The 26,101-nt window shown below is 34.2% G+C and overlaps 1 protein-coding gene across 1 annotated transcript in view; it reads right to left on the bottom strand.

Moving 5' to 3' along the window:
* Positions 1-289: 289 nt before the first annotated feature.
* The window catches only part of SLC5A7 (solute carrier family 5 member 7), a 33,195-nt gene continuing 7,383 nt past the window's right edge, over positions 290-26,101 (bottom strand). Inside the window, exons 4-8 of the mRNA XM_044667062.1 lie at positions 18,777-18,925; positions 10,351-10,494; positions 5,706-5,859; positions 3,019-3,236; positions 290-919 (exon numbers count right to left, since the gene is read on the bottom strand). Of these exons, the coding sequence (XP_044522997.1) occupies positions 290-919; positions 3,019-3,236; positions 5,706-5,859; positions 10,351-10,494; positions 18,777-18,925 (1,295 nt within the window). The remainder of the gene's footprint in view (positions 920-3,018; positions 3,237-5,705; positions 5,860-10,350; positions 10,495-18,776; positions 18,926-26,101) is intronic.

Below are 26,101 nucleotides of genomic sequence, written 5' to 3'. Positions count from 1 at the left end.
CAATATATGAGCCCATTCTTGGATATGTTAAAGGTTATCTATTAAAACAAACAATGAATGTGGCAGTTGAACATAATCACTGATTTCCTAGGAAATCCAAGAGGCCCATCCATGCCTCTTGATGCGGCTTGGATTTGTGTGATGGTGTTTAACTTGGGTTACACAACTTCCTGAAGTCTTATATATTTACTTATTCTTAATCTTTCTCCTTAAATGCTGTATATTATCCTCTGTTGGCTATGTGGTTGCAATACCCTCTCTGGGAAAACAGTATTTTGTTTCACCGGAGTCATTGTAAGTTATCTTCAGTACTCGACCCTTCAGGGCTTGAGTTGATGTCAAGGAGGGCCTCTTTATTCGTAAAGGTTGTGCTGAGAGTCAAACTCTGCCGAGGCTTCACAGGTGCAAGCTCATCTAATTTAATATTTTCATTTTTTACCAGAATTGTCTTGTCCATATTTTCTTCACTGTGTCTGGCAACTACAGCATCAAGGAAGTCCAATTTGGGAGGCAGAGTTCCACTTTCAAATAGGTATTTGGCAAGATAAGAAATGGAAATATTGGTCAAGAAGGAGATAGACATAGCAAATGTTTTGAATGGGAATCTCTGGTGATAAATACCATCTTCATCACGGTAATAACCAGGATATAAGATCAGTGGTTGCAGGTAAAGATATGGTTCTCCTCCAGTGATTCTGAATATAAGACCAAGCACATAACCCATCATGGCACCATATGTGTTGGTTCCCTTGATAAAGAGTACACACAAGAGTTGAGGGAAGATGATTATATAAACAAGATCAGAACTGAGATACCAGAGTCCATAAACTGATTTGGCTAGTAGGGCCATTGCAGTAGCTGCTGCTCCAAAAAGAAATACAGTGATTCTCATGACCCAGACAATTTCTCGATCAGATGCCTAAAAGAGAATTTTCACAGCATTAATGTGTTTGTTGACTCATTTTGATGAAAAAAATCCTGTTGTGTTATTCAAATTTTGAGGAATTTTCTGTGATTCCAATAGCTTTAATTGCATGCAAAAACAAACCATAGGATCCATGTATAATATATTAAACAATTTCCTAGAAAATTGAATATATAAAAAGATGCAATATATAATTATTTTGGTTATTATTTAATATAAATCAATTAATTTAATGGTAAATGTCATTCATTAATAATATAGAAGAATTTATATATAATCTATATTGAAAAGATGGGAAAATGTAGCTAGAATGTTCATGTCCCTTCTACTAGAAAGGATGGAAAACAGCAAATGGTCTTATCTGAAGGAATGAAGGAAGGACCTAAAGATTCCCCCTTATACCTAATATGATGATGGAAGATTTATTTCACTTAGTACACCTTTTTTTGTATACTTTGTATATTTATTTCGCTTTGTATAGTGCATGAACCCTGCCTTTAGGGCTCCCTAAAAATTATGGTTAAGGGTATGGTAGAGAAGGAGTTGGAGAGTATGCATTTGGTATGACAAGGACACATTTTCTGATCTCTTAATGCCCTTCAGTAGGAATAATTTCACCCTCCACTCTGCTACCAAATGGCCATAGAAGAAAAATCTTGGGAAGGTGGTATAGTATTAAAGAATACTAAGCTTGGAATTAGAAGAGTACTGTATTCAAATTCCATCTCCAGTGCTTTATGATTTTATGACTATGACTAAATTAAAGAATCATAGATTAAATGTAAAAGGGACCTAATGGGTTACTGAGTGCAGGTCTCTTATTTTACAGATGATATAAATAAGGTATAGAGCATTTAAGTGACATGCTCAGCTAGTAAGTGTAAGAAGTGGAATGTGGACCCATTTTTCTGACTCCAACCCCAGTGTCATATCTATCATCTCAGTATTCTTACTTGCGGTATGAGTAAAATAATATCTGTAGAACCTACACTGAAGATCAAGTGAAATGATAGACGTGAAGCATTTTGGAAAATACTAGATAAATGTGAGCTGTTATTGACAGGTTTTTGTATCATCAGTCAGGTCAATTTTGTTAGCAGAAGCGTTAAGTCTCTTGAGAAGAAGCCTGATACATTTCCAAATTTATTTTCTATGCCTCCCCTTTACACATTCTACATTCCAGATAAACTGGCTAACCACATTAATAAAACTCAGCTCTTTTATGGTTATATAATAATAGCTAGCATTTATATAGGACATTAATGTTTGAGTTTCTAAAATACTTTACAAATATTATCTCATTTGATCCTCAAAACAACTTTTGGAAGTAAGTGCTATTATCACTCCCATTTTACAAATGAAGAAACTAAAGAAGACAGGAGCTCAATAATTTTCCCAGAGTAAAATAGATGATAAATGCTTGAGGTAACATTCAAACTCAGATTTTCCTGACTTTAGGTTTAGTGCTCTATCCACCATGCCATTTAGCTCCTTCTTTGTTGCATTTCCAGTCTTATTTTTTGAGATTTTGCACAGTCTGTGCCTCATGACTGATATATACTCCCTCCTTACTTCTACCTCTTAGAATACTTAGTTCTTTCAAGGCTTAGTAAGGCATCATCTTCTACGTGAGGTCCTTCCTGATACCCTTGTCTATAAATTGTATGCCACTTCTCCTTACTCAAATGATCTATTCTTAAGAACAAGGATTGTTTTTCATTTTCTCTTTGTATCCTCAATGCCTAGCACAATGCCTCACAAAATTGCAATAAATATTTATTGGTTAATACAATTTTACTAAATCAAGATGAATTGTCGAATGTAGCTTCAGACCAAAATCTCTTCTAAAGAGATATTGCTGAGCATCCTTTTAGATCCAAAGTGAAAATCAAGCTAAAAGAACTTATGTACCCAGATTTGTCTCTATCAACACAAATGCTAAAAATTATCCACATTATGGTTTGTATTTACGTAATATTTCTGTTTCAATAGGATTGCGTCCCAATTTGTTTATTCCCTTAAATGAAACAGGAATTACATGTTTCCTTCTAAGGAAAAGAAGACACCATGATTATTTTAAAATTAGTTCTTACATTTTGTCTGAATGACAGTTGGTAGATATTCCGAGCAAACATTGAACTTGCTGAGAGGATGGATGAATCTGCAGATGACATTACAGCAGCTGATACTGCACCAAGGCCAAAGAAAGAAATGTATACTGGACAGAGATATTGAAGGACAATGGGTAAAATCATATCTGCTTCTTGCCTTTCTATGGGTTCTGGAAGACCATACGTCGTCTTATTCCAGTCTGTTGGATTAAAATTTGTAAAAGTCAGAGACACTGCTCATTCAGACCATGAGACTAAAAAAAAAAGCAATATAGAGAGCATCCCCCTCCCCACAATGCTTTCACTTGATAAATAAGGAAACTAATCCTAAGGAAGATCAAGTGACTTTCCCAAGGTTTCATAGACACTAAGAGAGACAAAGCTAAAATTCAAATATATACTTTTAGTTATTGGTCCCACATTTTAGGAAGGACATTGAGAAGCTGGGGAATATGCAGGGGAGGGCCACTAGAAGGGATAAAGGGTCTCATCTTAATGTCATTTTTTCCAAGTATGATTTGGACTAGATTGGCCTTCCAATACTTAATTTTGATGATTCTCTGACACTATATTTTCCCAATAACAGGTCAATTGGCAGTTAAATATTATTTAATGCTTTTTGGGTGAATATTGAGAGAATATAATATGTACTTGTTAAAAATAGCACTAAAAAAAATTAAGTTCTTCCAGGTCTTGAGTCAGGAAGATTTGAGTTCAAATCTGGTTTTAGATACTTCCTAACTGTGTAATCTTTAGCAATTGACTTAATCTTGATTATCTAGACCTTGTCATTATTTTGTCTTACAATTGATACTAACACAGAAGGTAAGGGTTTGGGGGAAAAAAAGAATTAAGTTCTGTTAATGATACTTTGTGAAAGTTATTTCCTCTGTGCCTTAGATTGTTACTTTTTCACCTTCCTATGAGAATAAACTGGACCTTTGAGCTTGGGATACCAGATTCTATGAAATTTTAAAGAATTCTTGAGTTAAACTAGTCTCAGGGAATAGATTTCATTCCCAATATATTAAGAATGTGGGTGTTTGTCTATAGAATATTCTCCTATAACTCATTGGATATTGCAAATATAACCCAGATTCTCTGAAAAGTACTTTGGGCTATTTGACTCACGAAAGCTACAAAACAAATATCTTTCATAGCCTTTAAAGATTTTTCTTATGTCTTTCGCTTTTATATCATAGTCACTTCTGGAAATGTAATGTGCCTCATTCTCCCCCTCTTTCTTGATACATATTGAACACTTCTTTGTAATAGTTAAGGAAACACATTTGATTGGTGGTGCCTGATAACAAATAAAGCATTTTAGGAGTTACCCATTTCTCTACCAAGAGGGAAGTAATAGATGATATTACCCACTGGGACCATTATTGGTTTTTCAGTTGGTTTGAGTCAGGCTTTCTTTTAGTGATTATTTTCCTTACATTGTATCATTCTACATGTCTTCCATTTGCTTCAAATAGTTGCTTTGCATCAATTCAAAGAAATCTTCCTATTTTTCCCCCTGGATTTTTTTACATTTGCCATTTCTTTTTAGTTTTTCTTCAATTTATCTGCATCATTTTTGTTTCCAGGCCACAAAGAAGTGCTACTATAAAATTTTGATATATTTTATATCTTTTTAAAAAATTATGACTTTGCCATTTTGGGGAAAAAACTAGTACACACTATTTGTTTCTCAGGTTCAATGAGTATAAACAATTTAGTCATTCCATTCCTTTTTTTTTTTTTTTAAAAAAAAAAGGGCTTAGCTCCTGTCTTAAAAACATTACTAAGTATTGGTTGCAAGTCAGAAGAGGGGCAAAATACGCAATTGTAGTTAAGTGACTTGCCCAGGGTTACACAACTAGCAAGTGTCTGAGGCCAGAATTGAAACCAGGAATTCCCATCTCTAGGCCTGACACTTTTCATTTAAAGCTGCACCTTTAAGTCACTTTTCTTGGATTAACTGAAACCTTTAATTATACTATATCCCTTTTCCCATAGTTTTTTCAGCAGTTCCTTTTGTTTTCCAAGTTTGGAAATTTCTAAGGTTTAAGGTGAAAGCATAAAGTTGTTTTAATTAAAAATTCTATACTAGTAATTTGGAATATGATTTTATATTCTTATTTGTACTTTGAAAGTTTTCCTTTGAAACCCATTCATATCCTTTCACCCACCTCTTTGGGAACAACTCACTATTATAGATTTGTTTCAATGTGTATATGTGTGTATGTCCATGTGTGCACTTGTGTGCCATGCACATGCCCATATGCATATATCTTAGATAACAAGTGTTTATCCATAATATTTGATCTAAATATTTTCCCAACTAGCATTTTTCTTCTTGTTTTATCTTCTTTGATTTACTCTGTGTGAATGTTTTTTTTTAATTTCCTGTGATTAAAATGATCTATTTTATCCTTCTCTGTGTGTGCCTGTATCCCTTATTTGGTTAAGAATTCTTTAACTACGGTTGTGAGAGGTATTACATTTCATTCTCAGGTCACATATCTATTTAGAGATTATTGTAATAAAACTTATGGCTCATATTATACCAAATAAATTTAAATGTCAGAAACCAATATCTTAATCCACCAAATAACATGGGCTTTCACATAACATGGGGTATTAGAGAGCATGGTGTTGGCAGTAACAAAATAAGACTTTACCTGTTGATGCTCCAATTGCACCAATGAGTATTGAAGGGAGGGCCATCACTAGGCACCCAAAAGCTGCCAGGAAAGATAGAACTTGAGCATAGGTTGCTGAAGAGGATGACAGAACTCTTTGAAAATATGCTTGCCATGGGATTCCTCCCATCATCTGCAAATAAATCAAATATATCTCTCACTTCTGAGCCCAAAAGCATTGCCAGAAATGACAGCTACAATATGCTTCCTGATAATTCAATTATGGCTCACCTTCCAAGAGCATGACTATTGTACTATATATAATCATTAAATAGGAAAGTCATATCTCATATAGGGAGAAATGCCAGAAATGGAGACCTGATTTTTATTCTTGTTAAAAAGTGGGATTACAAGAATTCACATACATAAGTGCAACTGAATTCTATGGAAAGCTTTCTAGATCATACACCACCCAAAATATTATTGATGAGTTCACTGTTTATTAGATTAGAGTGCACCTCAGTCTTAGCAATGGGCCAAGAATGCTCAAATTAAATGGAAGGTGCTCACTGAAAATGACTAATAAAAAAAGAAGCTTTAACCATGGACATTGTACAATATGTATCATCGAGATTTTTGTTGATACAAATGTTAAATGATGGATAAGAATATTGTAAAAGAAGAACTTGAAAATCAAGTTATCACTACCCAACATTGCCAAAAGGACAGTGTACCCCAGGGTAGCTGGCAAAATACTCTAGCCCTGGACAGCTTTATTCCTTTCAGAGAAGATACGCAGAAAAATGAAATATAGCATGATGATAGTATACATGTTTCTAGATCTGTGGTTTTATCAATGTAGGAAATTCCTGGTGTGGAAACACTACCAATGCAGAATGGCAATTTTTGTAACTTACACTTGTGGTGAATGCCAGGGATACTGATTGGCTAAGTGATAAACCTAAGGTCGCAAAGCTTGTACAAATCCGAGGTAGGACTTGAACCTAAGTCTCTATCATTCCAAAACTGGCTTTCTACCTGTGATACCAGACTGACTTTTTTGAAGACATATCATTTAAGGTAGTTCAATTCCTTTTTTTCAAATAATGATACTTGTTCTCCACACACACACACACACACACACACACACAACCATAAATATATATTTATTTACATAGTTGTGCATATGTATGCATAAAACATATGTACATAATACATATACACTCACAAACACACATATATACCCATGTTTGTATATAGCTGTTTGTATATTGTCTCCCCATTAGACTATGAATTCCTTGAAAATAGGGACGTTTTTCCCATTTTTTTTCCTGCCCTGGTGTATAAGCCAGTATATGACACATAGAAATTGGTTTATAAATGCTGGTTGATTAATTAAATAATTGTACCAGCTTCTCCCTATCCTTGTTGTGGTGATATATTGATTTCCACAGTATTCTCCCACCATTTTCAAAGAGTAATATACAACATGACTCATGTTCTTCCTTCATAATTCAACTATTGATATCATCTTTAGGAATTTAAAAATTCATGGTGATGACCCCTCTAGCAAACTGATTTCCCAGTTTTTCAATTTCCTTAACTCTGGTTACCTCATTTTTTTACCACAATTTAACTACATTTCACTTAAATTATAACATCATTTCATGGATTTGCATTAGCTCCAAGATTCAGAACTCTAAAATTATACTTTCCAAGACAAAACCTTCTTTTCTTCTATTTCTCTCATTCTCTCATAGGTATGTAATACAGCCAAGTCTTCATCTTTTTGTGTCTTTTTGTTCTCTGAGTCATCATATTTCTCCAAATCCTTCTCCCCAATCTGGCTTTGCTTTCCTTTACACCCAGTTTTTTTTTAATATTTTTAAACCCTTAACTGCTGCGTATTAGTTCCTTGGTGGAAGAGTGGTAAGGGTAGGCAATGGGGGTCAAATGACTTGCCCAAGGTCACACAGCTGGGAAGTGGCTGAGGCCGGGTTTGAACCTAGGACCTCCTGTCTGTAGGCCTGGCTCTCAATCCACTGAGCTACCCAGCTGCCCCTACACCCAGTTTTGACTCTATGGTTGATTATAGATTCCCTGACTTCATGTAGTCCTTCATCTGGGCATTCTTATTTCTTATTAACTCTGCTATTTTATTTTTTCTTTCCTGTTCAAAGGCTGCTAAATATCACTAAAAATTTTAAAACTTTGCTGAATGTCAGCTATGAATTCATGGTATCTAACTTTAGTTGAAATCTTGCTGATGCTTGAAAATATTTAAGTTCTACCCTTATTGATAACACATTTCATTTCCCATTGAGGGTCTCTTTCAAGTCTTTTATTCTTTACTCTTTAACTAAATCTATCAATAATATCCACATTTACATCAACTGGTCTTACCTGACATTTTATTGAGAATTAAATCACTGCATGTTAGCATTACAAGACAACTCAGCTGCCCATCCCATACATGAAGAAAATCATTACTCTGACATATCTGATAAATGATCAGCTGGCCCTTGCTTGAAGATCATCACCTTTTTTTATTTTTTTATTTTTTTTTAAACCCTTGTACTTCGGTGTATTGTCTCATAGGTGGAAGATTGGTAAGGGTGGGCAATGGGGGTCAAGTGACTTGCCCAGGGTCACACAGCTGGGAAGTGGCTGAGGCCGGGTTTGAGCCTAGGACCTCCTGTCTCTAGGCCTGACTCTCAATCCACTGAGCTACCCAGCTGCCCCAAGATCATCACCTTTTAAATTGAATTTTTAAATTCCTTTATTTTTTAGGAAGTCTTTCTTCCTGACATTTAACTTAAAATTTGCTTTTTTGAAACTTTCATCCGCTGGTCCTATCTTGGTCTTCTTGGGGTCAACCAGAATAAATTTACTACACATATTTGAAGACAGTTATTATGTTTCTCCTCCATGTCTTCTTTTATCCAGTCTACAAAATGGCCCAATTCCCTCAAGAAGACATCTCATTTGACCTTCCTTGGTCTCCATTTTATATTATTCAGATTTCGTAGTAATTTTACCTCAATATCCTTTTCTTTGGTCAAAGAAGAGACTTTCCTCTTTCTCAGTCTATAACCCCTCTCTATGATATTTCTTCCTATGCACTATCTTCTACTACCTTTCTACTATGTCATCTAACTACCCTCTCTTTTGCCTTTTAAGTAAAGTTTCAATTTCTTTATTTGGTATTTAAGTTCTTTCTACTCTTATTTCATATGATGCCCTTCTGTACACTCTAAGCTAAATCTAAATAATAAAGCTTTTTGCCCTTCTAAAGTACATTTTACCCTCACATTTCCTTACCTTTAATTAGGATGTTCCCTATTCCTGAAATGCTTCCTTCTCTGAATGTAACATCATTTTTACAAACTTTGATGTTATTCAAGTGTTATCTTTGTTTTTTTCCATCAGGGCATATTTTGCATAACTCTAACATGCATATGAGAAATTTTGTTAAAGGATAGTTTTTAAAATTCTAATTTGATTTATGGAATAAAATACTTTTTTGGAAGCAAAAAATAATAAAGGGTAATCATTTATCTTCCTAAAACTCCAAAAGGTTAAATAATCCTATTTCAGATATTTCTTATATAATTTCCTTTTAGAAATTTGAATAGATTGGCAATTTAAACTTTATTAAAAAAAGTTGTGGTAGTGACAAGAACTCAAAAGCAAATTTAAGTCACGATGACTATTAAATCTGATGATGGTAAAAATGTAAAATATAGAGTTCTTTATACAAGGGATACTTTTAAGATGACCTGGTCAACCAGGGACATAGATTAATGTTTTTGTTTTGTTTTCTAAAATAAAGATTATTTTACAAACAAGGAAATAATATTTAATGAAGTCACACATTTTTCTATTCCTTCAAAAATATGTCCCTTTGCTCTTGATATGAGCAGAAACTGGAGCAGGCAGATTAGTTTTCCTTTTCCTCATTTCTTCTCTCTCCTTTTACAAAGTATCTAGTTTCCTCACTCTCTCCCCTGGTCACCCAGAATTTCATTGTGGGAACCATTCGCTCAAGTATTCTTAACAATTTCTACTTCTACCAGTCCACTCAGTCTCTCAAATATCACTTGTTTTGAGATTCATCCCTTGAAGGTACTACTAATTGGTTCACTTTCTACTCTGGTAAATTAATTTTAAATAAGTTCTTAAAGTCTTAACCTAACATTTATACCTTAGTATTGTCTTCTTGTGTTTTTAACTAAGGCTTTGTGAATTTTCTGGTACTATAGTAGGCTGGTGTGAGAAATAATTTTTTTCAGTGTGTCATATGGTGCCTCTTAAATTTTAACTTGTTGACAGCTGTCTATTTTGCCTAGGCATAAGAAAAGCCTAGTGTCAGAGCCAACATTATTACTCTTGTCTGTGACCTTGTCTTCTTTCTAACTTTAGCATCAGTCAACTCCCTCAACAAGCCAAGATTTTCTTTTCATTATTGTCACCATGCTGCCACATACATTTGATGCTTCATTTAAAATGAAAGGACTCCCTGGGCTTACTTGGCCCATCTGACAGAATGTGACAGAATGTGGGCTTTCTTGGACCACCTGATACCTGGTTTGGGTAGGGACTTTAAGGCAGCCATTGCTTGTGTAAAAATATGAAGATTTCCTCCACAACAAAGGAGATGTTTTATTCATAAGATATCACTTACCAGTAAAAGAAAATTATCAATCCAAGTATAGATTTCATTTGATTTTAGAGTTCCTAGCCAAGGCTCCTGGAAAACCTTATGTACAGCGGTGAAACCAATGTCTGCAACAGCATCATGTGACATCGCAAAAGGCAAACTGATCCACTGTAATAAAAATATTAACATTTTGCAGTTACATTCAGATTGTAACAGTTTGAGGCATAGCCAAGACAGTGGAGGAAAAGCAGCAAATGAACCAAATTTCTCCAACATTTTCCTCCATACAACTTTAAAATAACATATTTAATTGAATTTTTGGGTAGCAAAGCCAACAAAAGGTTGGAATAATAATTTTTTCCAACCTAAGATAATTTGAATGGTCAGAAGAAGAGGCCCATGACAGTTGCACTGGGGTGAGATGTGGCAACAATACCAGTGGAAGGCCTTGAAGATGGCTGAGAGAGTGGCAGCGATAATTTCATGAGTTCTTATTCAAGAGATAGTAAGGAGGTCAAGCATTTGGTCAGAGATTAGCTAACATTGAGTATAGAATCTTTTGATTTCTCATATACATTCTGGGTCACAGTTCCAGGGCAGAGAGGAGCACTAAGCAGGGGCTCTTCCTGGTAAAGATGAGAGCATAATCCAGTGATTACATCTATCCCCATATCACACAATCTTGGAAGCACCAAAAACTTACAGGTCCTAGAACTAGATCAGAAAAAAAAAGTAGTATGAAAAACCCTAAAGCTTGGGACAGTGTCCCCACCCATAAAAACTCCCACTCCATACTACTGAAAAATGAGTAAATAACAACAACAACAACAAAGAACCTGACCCTTAACGGTCCTGGTGAGAGAGAAGATAAAGATACAAACTTAGAAGAAGACAATAATGAGAACACAGCTACAAGGAAAGTCTCAAAGAAAAGATGCAAATTGGCTAAAAACCCAAACAAGAATTCCTACAAGAACTAAAGAAAAAGATGAATAGTAGAGAAAAAATTGGGAAAAGAAATGAGCTTGATGCAATATGAAAAGAGATGTCTATTCATAACAGTTTCATAAGAGAGACTAAAAATAATACCTTAAAATTATCCTAATAAAAAGGTACAAAATTCACTGAAGAAAATAATATTTTAAAAATTAGATTGGGCAGGTGGAAGCTCATAATTCTATGAGCCATCAAAAAGTAATAAAGCAAAATAAAAAGAATGGAAAGATAGAAGAAAATATGAAATAATTTCTTGAAAAAACAACTGACCTAGAAATTAGATCAAGGAGAGAAAATTTAGGAATTATGGGACTCTCTCAAAGCTAAGATAAAAAAGAAACTAGACATTATATTTCAAGAAATTATAAAGGAAAACATCCAAGATATCTAAGAACCAGAAGATAAAATAGAAATTGAAAGAATTCACTAGCCATCTCCTGAGATACTAGAGAAATCTCCAGTAATAGTATAGTCATATTTCAGAATTCACTGGTCAGAAAGAAAATATTGCAAGCTGCGAGAAAGAAACCATTCTGATACCATGGAACCACAGTCAAAATCATAAAAAATGTAGCAGCTTCCATGTTAAAATGAGCAGTAGGTTTGAAATATGATATTCTGGAAAGCAAAGGAATTAGGATTATAATAAAGAATAATCTACCAAGAAAAATTTAGTATAACCCTTCAGGGGGAAAATGGATATTTAAAAAAGAGAAAATTTTCAAACATTCCTGATGAAAAGACCAGAGATGAAGAGAAAATTTGATACTCAAACAGAAGACTCAAAAGAAGCATCAAAAGATAAATATGGAAAAATATAAGGAATTTAATGAAGTTTAAATAAAAAATGTTAGCATTCCTATAGGATAAAATGATGCATGTAACTCCTAACAAGTTTATCTTTATTAGGGCAGAAGACTACATAGAGGGTACTTGTGTTATTTGGTTATGTTGGAATGACCTCAAAAAATTGAAGGTTTGAGAAAGAATAATAGTGAGAGAAGGGGCAAGGGAGAGAAAGAAATAGGAAAACTATCTTAAAAGAAGAACATAAGGAAGAACTTTTACAGTGGAAGGGAACATTTGAATCTCTCTCATTGAATTTTTTTTTTCAAATACACATACACAGAAATTTGGTTGACTACAGAAATATATCTCACCGAGTACAGAAATTATAGGGGAAGGAATTAAGAGGAGGGAGGATAAAAGGAAGGATGTGTTAAGGGAGGCAGTGGTTAGAAGTAAAACAGATTTTTGAGAAGGGACAGGGTAAAAAGAGAGAGAAGGATAAACAGATTTTTAACAATTCAAAACAATTCAATACCCAAGAAAAATAATAAAAATTTCTTAAGGAAATTCTACTCCTGTTATTAGTAAAATTTAGTCATCCTTAAGTGAGAAGATCTTGTTTTTAGTTATCTTGTTGTTCCAATTGTAGTTTATCCCTTACTTATCCCCTCTCCACTCTAACATATGGATTAGATGGAGAAGTTGGCATACTCCTTGCCTCTCACTATTGCTTCCTGATCACTGTTCTGCTACCATCATTAACATCTTTTCTTCTTTTGTTATCTGTTAAGATATGGAAAGTTTGATGTGGATAATGAGTAAAAGGCCCAACTCTTATTATGTTCCTTTTTTATCTTCCAAAGATACTGACAGAAAATTGAGCTGAGAGATTACAAAAATGATTAAGTTTACCTTGTAAGCATAAGTTAAGACCATATAGGATCATATGAGCATAGTTTGATTGCTAGAAGAGATCTGAAAGGCTATCTGCTTCAAAATTGTTATTTTTCAGTTAAGGAAACTAAGGGTCATGAAAGCAATTAATTATTGAAATCGAGCTATTTTCAATGAATTGATTCATGAGGACTCTTCCTTTAACGTTAACTTTGGAACTTACTTAGGAACTTACTTTAATCAGTCCTTGAAAAAATGCATCACTAGCTAATGTGATAATGAAACTAATGTCAAGTGTTAATGAAAAATTGTGGGGAATGGAAAAGTTATTATAGAACTGGAGAATGGAAAATGTCTTGATTCTCCCTAAAAGGAAAAGTAAGAAAAGCCTTCCAATTATAGGCAGGGGAATTGTTCCTAGCAAAATTCCAGAATATAATTATTAATGAGATGCCTGATATTTAGAGAGGGAGGTAGTATTCAATAAGAGTCAGAATAAATTCATGAAGAACAGGATATGCCAGACTAGCTCCATTTTTCTTTTTTCTCCTTTCCTTTCCTTTCCTTTCCTTTCCTTTCCTTTCCTTTCCTTTCCTTTCCTTTCCTTTCCTTTCCTTTCCTTTCCTTCCTTTACTTCTTTCTTTCTTTCTCTCTTTTTTTTTGACATGGGTTCTATATCAATAGGTTAAAAGAATACTGTAAAGAGAAAATTCTCTGAAATTCAGCAAAACATTTGATAGTCTTGTACATTATTTTTATATACAAGATGTAGACATTTGATCAATATGGACATAGGTGCATTTGGAACCAATTGAATCATGATACCTAAAGAGAAATTATTATTGGAAAAATATTGACCGTAAAAGAAGTTTCTAATTGATACTTTTTTAGCCTTGTGATGCTAAACATTTTAATCTATGATTTGGATGAAGGAATGAACAGAATACTTATCAAATTATTAAAAGATATAAACCTGGATGTCATGGCTAGCCTACTAGATACCAATTAAGATTCAAAAAGATTTCAACATATAGTATAAAGGCCCAAATGTTTCCCTTTTCCTTTCTTTATCAATTATTAATGTCAAATAAAATAAACATTTTCATATACACTGTCGAATAGGAGAGGGTTTTACATCAAATTGTGAAACATTTTAAATAGAACATACTTTTCTCTGAAAGTAGGTAAGAAGTTCAATATGTAACTTTCAATGCTTCTCTAATCTATGATTCCTTTTCATTTCCTTAACTTTTCTTTTTGCTTTTTCTACACTCTTCCTCCTGCCTCCCACTCCAGATTGAAAAAAAGAAATACAAAATTCTTATGAAAATATGTACTAAAACAAAAAAACAATTTTCAACATTGTCCATGACCAAAAATGTGTGACTTATTCTTCATCTCAAATGCATTCATTACCTTTCTGGGTGTAGGTGGGCCACATATGTTTATCACTGGCACTCTGGAATCATGTTTAGTTGTTATATTGATGAGAGTTTTAAAGTCTTTCCAACTTGCTTTCCTTTACATCATTGTTGTTATTGTGCAAATGGTTCTCCTGGTTTTGATTCCTTTACTCTGCATCATTTCATATATCTTCTACAGGTTAGTGCTTTTGCTAGGCCAAAGTATGCATACTTTAGATACTTTTTGGACATAGTTCAAAATTACCTTCCATTAGGTTGGACCAATTCATAAGTACATTAAAAATGCTTTAATTTTTAAAGGTCCAAATATAAAGTTGGGAAAAAAGTCAAACTTGATACTTGGTAAACTATTTTAGTACCAGATGAGGAAGGCAAAGCTAGATAAGAGTTGTTGGGGAAATAAAAATATTAGAGTTCAATGGATTAAATATCAATGAGTCAAAAATGTGGAATGGAAGCAAAAATATTAATAATAGACAATATAACTAGATACACTGTTTCTTGGTGATTGGAGGTAATAGATCCACTATAGTCTACTCTGGTTAGATACCATCTGCAATATTATGTTGAGTACCACATTTTGGGAAGGACATTGATAAATTGAAGCCTGTCCAGGAGAACAGGATGAACAACTTGATGATCACAGGGGACACAAGAAGAGAACTGCTAGAAATAATTATAAATACATAAATACATAACATGTCAAAAAGTAATGGAGATTTCTGCTGGTTGTCTTCAAGTGTTTTAATGCTGTTATGTAGGAGATGCATTAGAATTCTGGATTGTATTGGAATGAAAAATTAGGAGCAATGAACAAAAAGTCGCAAAGAGGCAGATTTTAGTCCAACAAAAGAAATAGTTCCTAAAAATTAGAACTGCCCAAATTTTGGATGAGTTGTTTTAGGAGGTAGAGATTCCTTCTAAGACTACCCTGATCCTTGAAAAAATGTCTTATTAGGTCCTACTATTTCAACTAGTTACCATTTCTTTCTTGCCTTTTTAAGCCAAATTCCTTGAAGCGTGAATTATCTCCACTCATCTCCATTTTTTTTATCTTTCTTCTTAATTCTCTACAATCAGGTTTCTGACTACATCACAACTAAAACAATGATCTCTTAATTTCCAAGTCTTACATCTTCTTGATCATTTTTTTTTTACTTCTCTCAAGTATTTGATACTGATGTCTACCATTACTTTTTGGATACTCTCTTAAGGATTTTGTGACACATTCTTCTGGGTTTCCTTTTGCAGTATTGTGACTCTTTCACAGCCTTTGCTGTGCTGAAGCCACACCTCTCTCTGTCTGAAGATCCTGAATTTAACTGAAGGTGCAGCTCAAGAACCACAATCTAACTGAAACCTTTAATGATCACTCAAGAAACTAGTGACTTCCCTTTGAAAACTGCTTTGTTATCTATATTTGTCTCCTCTCTCAGAATACAAGCTCCTTGAGGAAAGGAGCTATTTCACTTTTGTGTCTATATCCCTAGTTCCTTGAAATGAACTTAATAAATGATTGCTAAATGACTGATTTCTCCATCACTTGAGGTCTTCTACTATAGGTTGGATTAATTTAATTTATTAACAATGCTTTACAGGAGATTTCTTTTCAGGTATAGGTTTTATTAAATAACCACTTAAGTTCTTTACAACTCTGAATTTTTTTAATTATGTTACTATTATATAATTGAATCCTTTCTCCATCTTTGTCACACTCATCTAATGACTCTTCTTTTCTCCTCAGTGCCCTCATCACTTGGTTGAGTCTTCCCTCTCCAGCAATCAACTTCCATATTCATCTCAAAGACTTTGCAAATAATATGATTTTCCATTTCTTCAATTCCAACAACTTCGATCTATTCCAGATCAGTCACCCATAAACATGGTCAAACTATAGGTCTTTGATACTGTTATGTCTCCAAGTTTTTCAACTGAAATTGCTGTTTCTGTTTATGATCTTCCATCCTTCCACCTTTTTCATTTCCCTATTCAGCTTGAATGGATATTTTTATGTTGTAATATGACTATAACTTGAGGAGAAGGAAACATAAAATTGATTATTAAGAAATCTTCGGAATAGGAGACTATTGAATTGGGGAAGATGATGGTGTTGCTATATTTGTATAGTATAATATATTATATAGTCACTTCTGTTAGGTTGTCAGTTGTTTGCAGATTAGCTAATTAGCATCTTCCATAATATTTTACTTTCATATATACAATTTGATTGCAATATTCTGTCACTTGAATAACATTTTCTTGGATTTGAATTCCTCCCATATATATCAGCTTTCTTGGTCCTGCCATTTTTATGTCCATCATATAATTACAAAGCTATATATTCTTAACTCCATTGTTCTTACATACATTGCCAGTCATCCAGCTTCTCTCTCTTATAGCACAAATGTTGATATATATATATATATCTAGTATTGCCAAGCTAGGTCATTTCAGCCATCCTTTAGGAAGGCAAACTCATTTTTAATACCATATTTTTCTTTTGTGTTTTGACATTTCACACTAATAGAAGAAGAAAGTCTTAATTTTTCCAGGAAGTCTGTTAAAATATGAAATAAAAATTAAAGGAAACATAAAGAAAAGTGAGAGAATTTGAACAACTTAAAGGACCTTAAGTCCAATTTAGAACCCTGTTGAACAAAAATCTCAAAATGTAAAGAAACTCTATAGTGATGAGAGGACATCATAAACCTTAGAATTTCCTATATGTAGCAGGATAACAATTAATGAATAAATCTATACTTATTTCAACATTTCTCCATCAAGACTATTTTTATGCCTGCTGGATTCAGATTAATTTGAATTTTTGTACCTTTCTTTTTCCCCTTCTAAATGCTTGATATAAACACTAGAACACTATGAAAAGTTTTAAAAAATGATGAAGAAAAGGGAAAAAAGGTATGGAACATTAGACAGAGGACTAAGGTTAAAATTCTCCTTTTGCTACTATGTGATTTGGGGCAATTCATTTAATCTCCCTGGACCTCAGTTTCCTCATCTGTAAAAGGAAAGAGTTGGCTTCTAGGATCCCTTCTAGGTCTAGCTCTATGCTTTTATGAGAAGAAAGGACCCTCAATAAGATTCACAGAGTACTTTACTTGGAAAGACATGGATGACAATTACACAAGACTAGATGAGTATTAATATATTGTGAACTGTACTCCTGGAGGAATAATCCACATTTTTGAGAATGCATATCCGAAGTACTGTGTAGCTCAGTGATTAAAAGCACTGGGCCTGCAGTCAGGGAAACCTTAGTTCAGGTCTAGCCCCAGATAGTTCCTATTTGAGCGACCTTGGGCAAGTTACTTAACCTATGATTGCCTGACAAGAAAGGATCCAAAGGAGAAGCAAATGGCAAACCACTTCAGTATCTTTGTCAAGAAAATTCCATGGATAGATATGGTCCATGGGGTCATGAAGTGTTGGACAAAATGAATGACTGATAACAAAGAAAAATTGCTAATGGATTTAGGAACTGATAGTCTTCTATGATTTACATTCTACGTATTTGTATATTTACTTCTGATGCCCTCGTGGCACCTACATGTGAACTGTTATTAAAACACTAATCATAACATTTAATTTTAATGCTCAAGAGTAATTTTAAGGAAACAAAGACAAGATTTCTATGACAGATAAATATTCCTGTTTATAGACCTGTTCCACTTGTATTAGCAATAATAACAAATTGACATGTAAAAGTATTGACTAATGAATCTTCTTTATACTCCTGAGGGACATTGACTTTACCTTTACAATCAGGGATAATGAGTAAAGGAATGAATATAATACTGTGTTCATATGGTATATATTTTTTTTCTTCTAGGCAAATAACATATAATAGATGATGCACTCATTCTCACAATGATCCTAAGATGTCACCTGAAATACTGCATGGTGAATTTAGGTGACTTGGTTAAGAAAACAGAGCAAATTAGAAAGAAATTGTTTCCCTCAAATTCCGAGAATAGTAACTATCTCTCAAGATCAAAGAAAATTTCACACCTAAGTCTGTGTCAGAGTCCAGGTAAGAGAAAAAAAAATCTCTACATCTTGATGTTACACCATTGAAAGGCATTAGAATTCTGAAAATCCCTGTAAATCCTTAAGCATAAAGTTAAATTCACATAGTTGCTTCAGTTTTGTTTTGTAAAATACCTAGATATTTGTTTCCTATTTCATGGTTTAAAAAAAAGGCCAAAATATTAAGCTTTCTCTAAGTAACCATGTGCCAACATGATGGAAAATCCATATCTACTGATTTTTTGTTGACTTGTTATATATTATCCCTATTTTAAAATAAGAAAAATAATTGGCCCAACTCACCAGTCCCAAGAAGATACAGAAGAGTTGGACAACATCAGTGTAGGCAACTGAATAGAGTCCACCGACCAGGGTATACAGAATTGCAATCAAGGCAGAAACGATAACTGAAATATTTATATTGATATCAATAATCACACTGATGGTAGCACCTAAAGGGAAAGAAAATGTTATAATTGAAGTGTTATGAGTTTTACTTTCTTTTCAAGATCATGAGTAGTCAAAAAAAAAAGATAAATTTAAGGGACAATTAGATTTTATTTCCTATGTAGATTGCTATATGTTATATTTTCATAGGACCTAGAAAGCAAAGGAAACATATATTATCTAGTCATTCAGGCCAATATCATATTACAGTGAGGAAATTAATGATGAAAAAAGTGAAGCAATTTGTTCAAAGTCTCAGAATAGTAAATAGTCAGAATTAGAACTCAGGCTTTTGACTCTAAATTCAGTATTTTCTTTCATTCATCATGCTGGAGGAAAACATTTTCTGTAAGGGATGGTGCCATATTTATAATGTGTGTATTCATGCTCATATAAACATGTATATACTTGCTAACTTCTGGATAAGTCATTTAACCTCCGTCTCTCTCAATTTCCTCTTCTCAGAAAAATGGGAATAATAACAGTTCCTACCTCCCAAAGTTGTTATGAGGAAAAAATGATTAACATATATAAATTACTTTGCTGGCATTAATACACTATTGTTATTGTCAGTGACATTAAAATACAAGTACTTTTGCAACCACTAAAATATTATCATATTTTCCTTCCACATAATTTTAATGTATGCGCAACTATTTTAAGTTAACTTGTCTAGTTATTCATTCTGGCCAACTTACCTCAAATCCAGATTTAAAAAATGCTACCTTTTGCTCTAAGTAGTCTTTACATTAGGAATCTAGATTTCTTTTAGATATCAAATATACTTTTTGATTTCTACCTTTATGACTTTTTGGAAAGTCATAAATATTTCAAAAATTACACATCTCAGAATTTGTATTTCATATGACTAAACAGCAATATTATTAATGCTAATAAACAAATTAGATATTCTGCAATTTTATGTGGTACACACTTGCTCTTTTTAAATGACCTCTTCTTATATAATTAGCTCTTAAGTATTCACATTGAGGACATAGATAATTGGAATAAATAGATGATTCAAATTCTTATGTTTGGCTTAGTAATATCATGTCTATTTTTAAGAACTTATTTTCCTCTGATTTTGTGTATATAGAAAGAAGCAAAGCTTTTTACTGACCAAAATATAACACCAATGGTAGAGGTTTAATAATGTTAGATATCGGGGCAGCTGGGTAGCTCAGTGGAGTGAGAGTCAGGCCTAGAGACAGGAGGTCCTAGGTTCAAACCCGGCCTCAGCCACTTCCCAGCTGTGTGACCCTGGGCAAGTCACTTGACCCCCATTGCCCACCCTTACCAATCTTCCACCTAAGAGCCAATACACAGAAGTTAAGGGTTTAAAAAAAAAAGAAAGAAATATGCCACCATTAGGTCTCTAGCTCTCTTTGTGGTGGCAAAGAACTGGAAATTGAGAGGATATCCATCAACTGAATATTGGCTAAACATGTTGTGGCATATGATTGTGATGGAATACTACTGCCTAGTAAGAAATGATGAATAGGTAAATTAAAAAAAAAACACAGGAAGATCTACATGAAATTATGAAGAACGAAACAAGCAGAATCAAGAGAGCATTATATAAAGCAGTGGAAGTAGTGTTTGAAGAAGAATTTCTGTATGTTTACCTACAGAGAAAGAATTGTTAAAATAGGAACAAGGAAGACATAGTTTTCTATAGAGATATTTTATTTGGCCAAATTATGCCTTCTTTAGTGTTGGGAGGGAAGAGAGGGAGAGAGGGAGATTCCTGGGAATTTTAATATAACAAACAAATTTTCAAAAGGAAGGAAATCAGCTTGGCATATTCTATCTGCCTTTCATTACCTGGGTATAGTGGATGTAGCTTCAGGCTAGGACAAATGAGATGTAAACCTGTATCTACTTATTAGGAAGAGTCTTTCTAGTCAGACAAACCCTCGACTAGAACAGAGATGATCAGTAGGTTGCTATGAAGAGATAATAAAGCAGGAAGCAACATTAAGATTTAATGATACCAAAAGGGACTATTTAGAGGGATTAGTATGAGGAGAGAGAGAGAAACAGAGAGAGAGAGAGAGAGACAGAGACAGAGACAGAGACAGAGACAGACAGAGACTCAGAGACACAGACAGACACAGAGACACAGACAGAGACAGAGAGACAGAGAGAGACAGAGAGTCAGAAAGGCAGAGAGACAGAGAGACAGAGAGACAGAAACAGAGAAACAGAGAGACAGAGACAGACAGAGAGACAGAGACAGGGACAGAGATAGACAGAGGGATGCAGAGACAGAGACAGAGACAGAGAAACAGAGAGAAGAGAAAAGAGAAGAGAATCTCAGAAACATAACATTCAATTGGAAATATCAGAAACATATGCCATACTAGTGTATAAGCCCAGAAGGAAATAGCTCTCATTGAAGGTTCAGAGAGAGCAATATGGTAACATTACCAAAAGATATAAATACCCTATAAGAGTAGAAGTGTGTGATCCCTTTTAGGCATATGTTTTGGCCACATTCTTTCCTTGTTATTTCCCATGAGTGTTCCCTATATATGTTCATTCTTGCCATGATGATCTATGTATTCATAGAAAAATGAGATCCGTGTTTGGGTCCTATTGTTATTTTTTACTGTGATATTTCACTAAATATATTTGTTTTGAACTGTCTTATGGTTGACTAGTAAATGTAAACATACTTTTATTGAGGATTTATGGTAAAACAGACTAACTGTACAGCAAAGAAGTAAAGAAGGATCTGAAATCTGATTCCATCAGAGAAAGGATATCTCATACTAGTTGAATAATGGGTTCATCAGAGTTAAAAAGAATACCTTGATTGATTGGGGGTTGGAAAACCCAAAAGGAGGTAAAATGACAAGGAAAAACATATTAGCCTCAGAAAACTGGATAAGAAATTAGTTAATTGATTTTTCCTATATCTTCAGTCTGATAACTTACTTCAATCTTTAATGGGTTTTCTGGCCATTTTATCCATTATTTTTTTCTTTGCTCGATTCTCCACTTCCCTATCAGTTTTTCAATTATTTTTTCCAAGTTTAATTCTATCGAACAACCAGTTCAGATATAACCTTGACTTTGTAGCATTCTATTTTGTTTCCCCTATTTTCTAGGAAAGCTTACTCTTAAAACATAAATATATGATGATTTTTATCATCTACAACTTATCCTGAATGTCTCAATCAATGAGGTGAATGCACTATAAAGTCTCAATTGGAATTTCCCACATAGGTATGCTTTTGTCTATGAATCTAGAAAAATGCAGAAATTCCAAAGAAGGCAGCTGGGTGCCTATCTAGAGGCTGTTAGGTAGTACAGTAAATAGAGTGCTAGGAATAGACTAAGAATAAACTAAGTTCAAATCTGTCCTCAGACACTTACTAGCAGTGTGATCCCAGGCCAAGTCGCTTAACTCTGTTTACCTCAATTTCCTCATGCCTAACATGAACTGGAAAAGAAAATGGCAAACCACTCTACTATCCTTGCCAAAAAAACTTCAAATGGGGTCAACAAAAATCAAACACAAATGAGACAACTGAAGAATACCACCAACAAAATTACTACAAACTACTAAGCTATAGCAATGTTGTTTATAGTGATAGCTGTCAATCAAGTTGATGCATTGATGGCTCTTTCAGTTATAAGAGCTGTGGCTGGATCCGTGACTTCATAGGTACTAGGAACTCCTAAGTGAGGATGTACAGGTTGGAACCTTCTCTGCTTATATACTGATATCTCTATCTTCTATCTACCTATATACCCCTAAGGAGTTACCTAGAAAATGTATAGATTAAATGATTTGTCCAGGGTCAGTCATCCTGTATGTGTCAGAGGAAGGACTTGAATTCAGGGCTTCCTGACTCTGAGGTTAGCCTTCTTTCTACTATTCCTCATGCCTCTCTCCTTCAGTTCTTCATTTGAGAGGTCAAATTTCTGACAGGTTGCAATAATTCCCAGTCAACGGATATAGTGCTTTATATTTTCCAAATGTACTTTTTAAAGCATTAGCTAATTAATCCTGTTCTTTCCTTTCCAGGGTCTTGCCAAATAAATTGATCTTCATTCAGTAAGAATGAACACTGTGCATTTTCTCCAAGCTTTCCAGCCCACTCCTTCCTTCCCTGTCACCTCAGCAGGTAGTTTGTTCTGGAAACCTAAAGGGTCTCATGATTAAATCATGGTGAATAGGCTCCCTGTTGCTCTTGAGCTAATGAGGGCAGGGCAAGAAAGGAGTTGCACTTTTACATACAATTTCATCACTAAGTAGGAGCAGCAGTGTTTGCTGAGCATCATTACCCAGCAAAGGTAGGCAGCAGCACCAGCCCTTACAACCTCTGAAGCTCTTTTCTTTCCTATGTTTAAGTTTCTTTCTTTCTCTGTCTGCCTCTGTCTCTATCTTTTTGCTTTTCTCTCTGTGTGTCTCTCTCAGTTTCAATAACCTGTTAGTTGATCTCCTTACTTGACTTGTTTCTCCCCATTCCATCCTACACTTGTGTCAAAAGGATCTTCCTAAAGTACAAGCCTGACATGTCAACCCCCTCCATGTAATCAATAAACACAGTTTACTCCATTACTCCATAGTACCTCAGGATCAAACATAAACTACAATTTAGCTTTTAAATCCTTCATAACTTTCTATCATTCCAGGTTTTTAATATCTTATTCACTGGCACGTGTACTCTGCCATCCAGTGACTCTAGGCTCCTTGCTGGTCTCCATAAAGTGCCCACCATCTTTGAGCATTTTCATTGGCTGTTCTTCATGCCTAGAATGTTCTCCCTCCTTCTCATCTCTGCCTCCTGACTTTACTGTATTATTTCAATTCTCAGCTAAAGTCCCACCTTTTTCAAGTCCCATCACTCCTTAATCTTTGTGTCTTCTTTTCGACACTATCTTTAACATATTTCTCTTTTTTGCACATGGTTGTTAAAATATTAGTTCTACTAGTAGACTATCATTAGGAACAGAGACTCTTTGTATCACCATCATTTAGCACAGTGCCTGACACATAGTAAGAACTTAATACATATTAGTTGATTGACTGACTGATCCAGTTTGAATTCCATTTTGTGTTAAAAATTGTATCTTTCTCTGATGTCATTACTCCTTCCAGTTAGTATACTGAGTTTTTAAGTGTAGTATATGGTAATAATATTAAGAAGCAAGATTGCAAAGCAGAACCTGGAAGTCATTTATGGACTATCGTATAAATTAAGGGAAAATAGTTACTTACAAACTGCCTCATAAGTTAGGGGAATATATGTCACTGAAAACTTTTTTTAGATTAACACCTCATCCTGAGACTATGTGCAAAATTGTGTCTTGATGTAAGAGTCCCTTGGTTCTGCTTATTTCCCATAGTCTTTAAACCTCTGATAAGCTCTAGAAATACACAGTAAAATCAACAGAACACCAGTTCAAACTGTAAGCTAATGAATTAATTCTTACATATGCTGATAATTTTAGATGATGTAGATATGTTAATAAATGAATGCTAAGGTGTCTATCCCACTCCCTGAGCCCTATAAAATGAGTCTTCCCAACTCCCATCCATAGTCATGTAAGTATTCTCTGTGCCCTTCCCTCTCTCAATTTTTCTCCCCATGCTATCTATCTTCCTCTACCACTCATTTCCTCTATACTCTCTGTGCCTTATTAAAGTGTGATTGAAGCATTACTCCCAGCTTGCTACTCTCATGGTCTCTCCATTTGAGTATCAAAAACCCAGGAGGGTTTGTCCCTCCTCTTTCCAAAAGACCCCCTAGCAATCCCATTCTTTTTAGTTATAAACAGGGAGCAGCAAGATGGAAGCTTTATGTTGTTCATAGACACCTACCCCTGAATGAGCTTGAGTACAATGAATTCATGGGGAGAAATTGAGTGGGTCACTAAAACTCAAGGTCCCCTTCAGGAGATTTTTTCTTTTTATCTAGGTCACAATATAGCAATTAATAATTCTATAAATTAATCAGCAGTTGACCTTTCTAAGACTAAAACCTTTATTAAATCATTTAATCTTATTGTGTCTTATTTCTCACATATAAAATGAGGGGGCTGGACTATGTAACTTCTACCTTTAGATCTATGATCCTAGAAATTAAAAAAAATCTGGGTTCATATCTTAGTTCTGATACTAATTATGAAACATGACAAAGTCACTTAGACTCTCAAGCCTCAGTGTCTTCAAGTATATATGGAAATATAAATATAATACTCATGCTAGTTATCTCACAGAAAGGTTATGGAGAAAATGTTTTGAAAATCTTAAATTGACTTACAAACATTTGTATGATTTTTTTATTTTAGAATATACAATATCCTACGTGTTTTTAATCTGAAGTATATTAACTAAAACATTTTAAATAATTATCTTAATATAATTGATTTATTTTTATATCTATCTATCTGCCTAACAAATGTTTTAATATCATTATGAGAAAGAGTCCATAGATTTCACCATACTACCAACGGGTTTGGGTACTTATTCAGTACAGTGGATAGAGTGCTGGGCCTGAAGTCAGAAAGACTCATCTTTCTGAGTTCAAATCTGGCCTAAGACACTTCCTAGCTGAGTCCCCCTGGGCAAGTCATTTAATCTTATCTGCCTTAGTTCCTCATCTGTAAAATAAGCTGGAAAAGAAAATGGCAAACCACTCCAGTATCTTTGCCAAGAAAACTTCAAATGGGGTCAAGATGAGTCAGACATGACTGAAAAATGTCTGAATAACAACAAAAAAACAAAAACAAAGGGGTCTAGGATATGAAAAAAAATTGAGAATAAGATTTTTCCTTGCCTAAAAGACCAGATGGTATTTCAAGGTCCCATCTCTGTAGTATAATGATTCATAAACACAACATAAGGATCATTGGACCAGTAAAGCATATTCTCCTGAGGATCTCTTGTAATTTACTGGCAGCAATTTAGTTATCAAAGAGAGTGGTTAAGAGGTAATTGAGAGAAGTGAGATGGTAACAGCCTACCATTGCAACTGCGTACCTTATCTATCTACTAGAACCTTCTGGGCCTAAAGTGATTAAATCAATAATAAAAATCATTAATTCCCCAAAGACCAAGAAAGCTGACCAATAAGATCCCACCTACCAGTTAATATTTGAGAGAAATCAGGAAAACTCATTCTGGAGAGTAGAAATTCCTTTATAATGTTTCTATGACTGATAGA

This window comes from Gracilinanus agilis, chromosome 3 (genome assembly GCF_016433145.1).
Source record: "Gracilinanus agilis isolate LMUSP501 chromosome 3, AgileGrace, whole genome shotgun sequence".
NCBI classification, from domain to species: domain Eukaryota; kingdom Metazoa; phylum Chordata; class Mammalia; order Didelphimorphia; family Didelphidae; genus Gracilinanus; species Gracilinanus agilis.
Note: the sequence above shows the minus strand (reverse complement) of the source record. Positions and strands in the feature narration are given on the sequence as shown.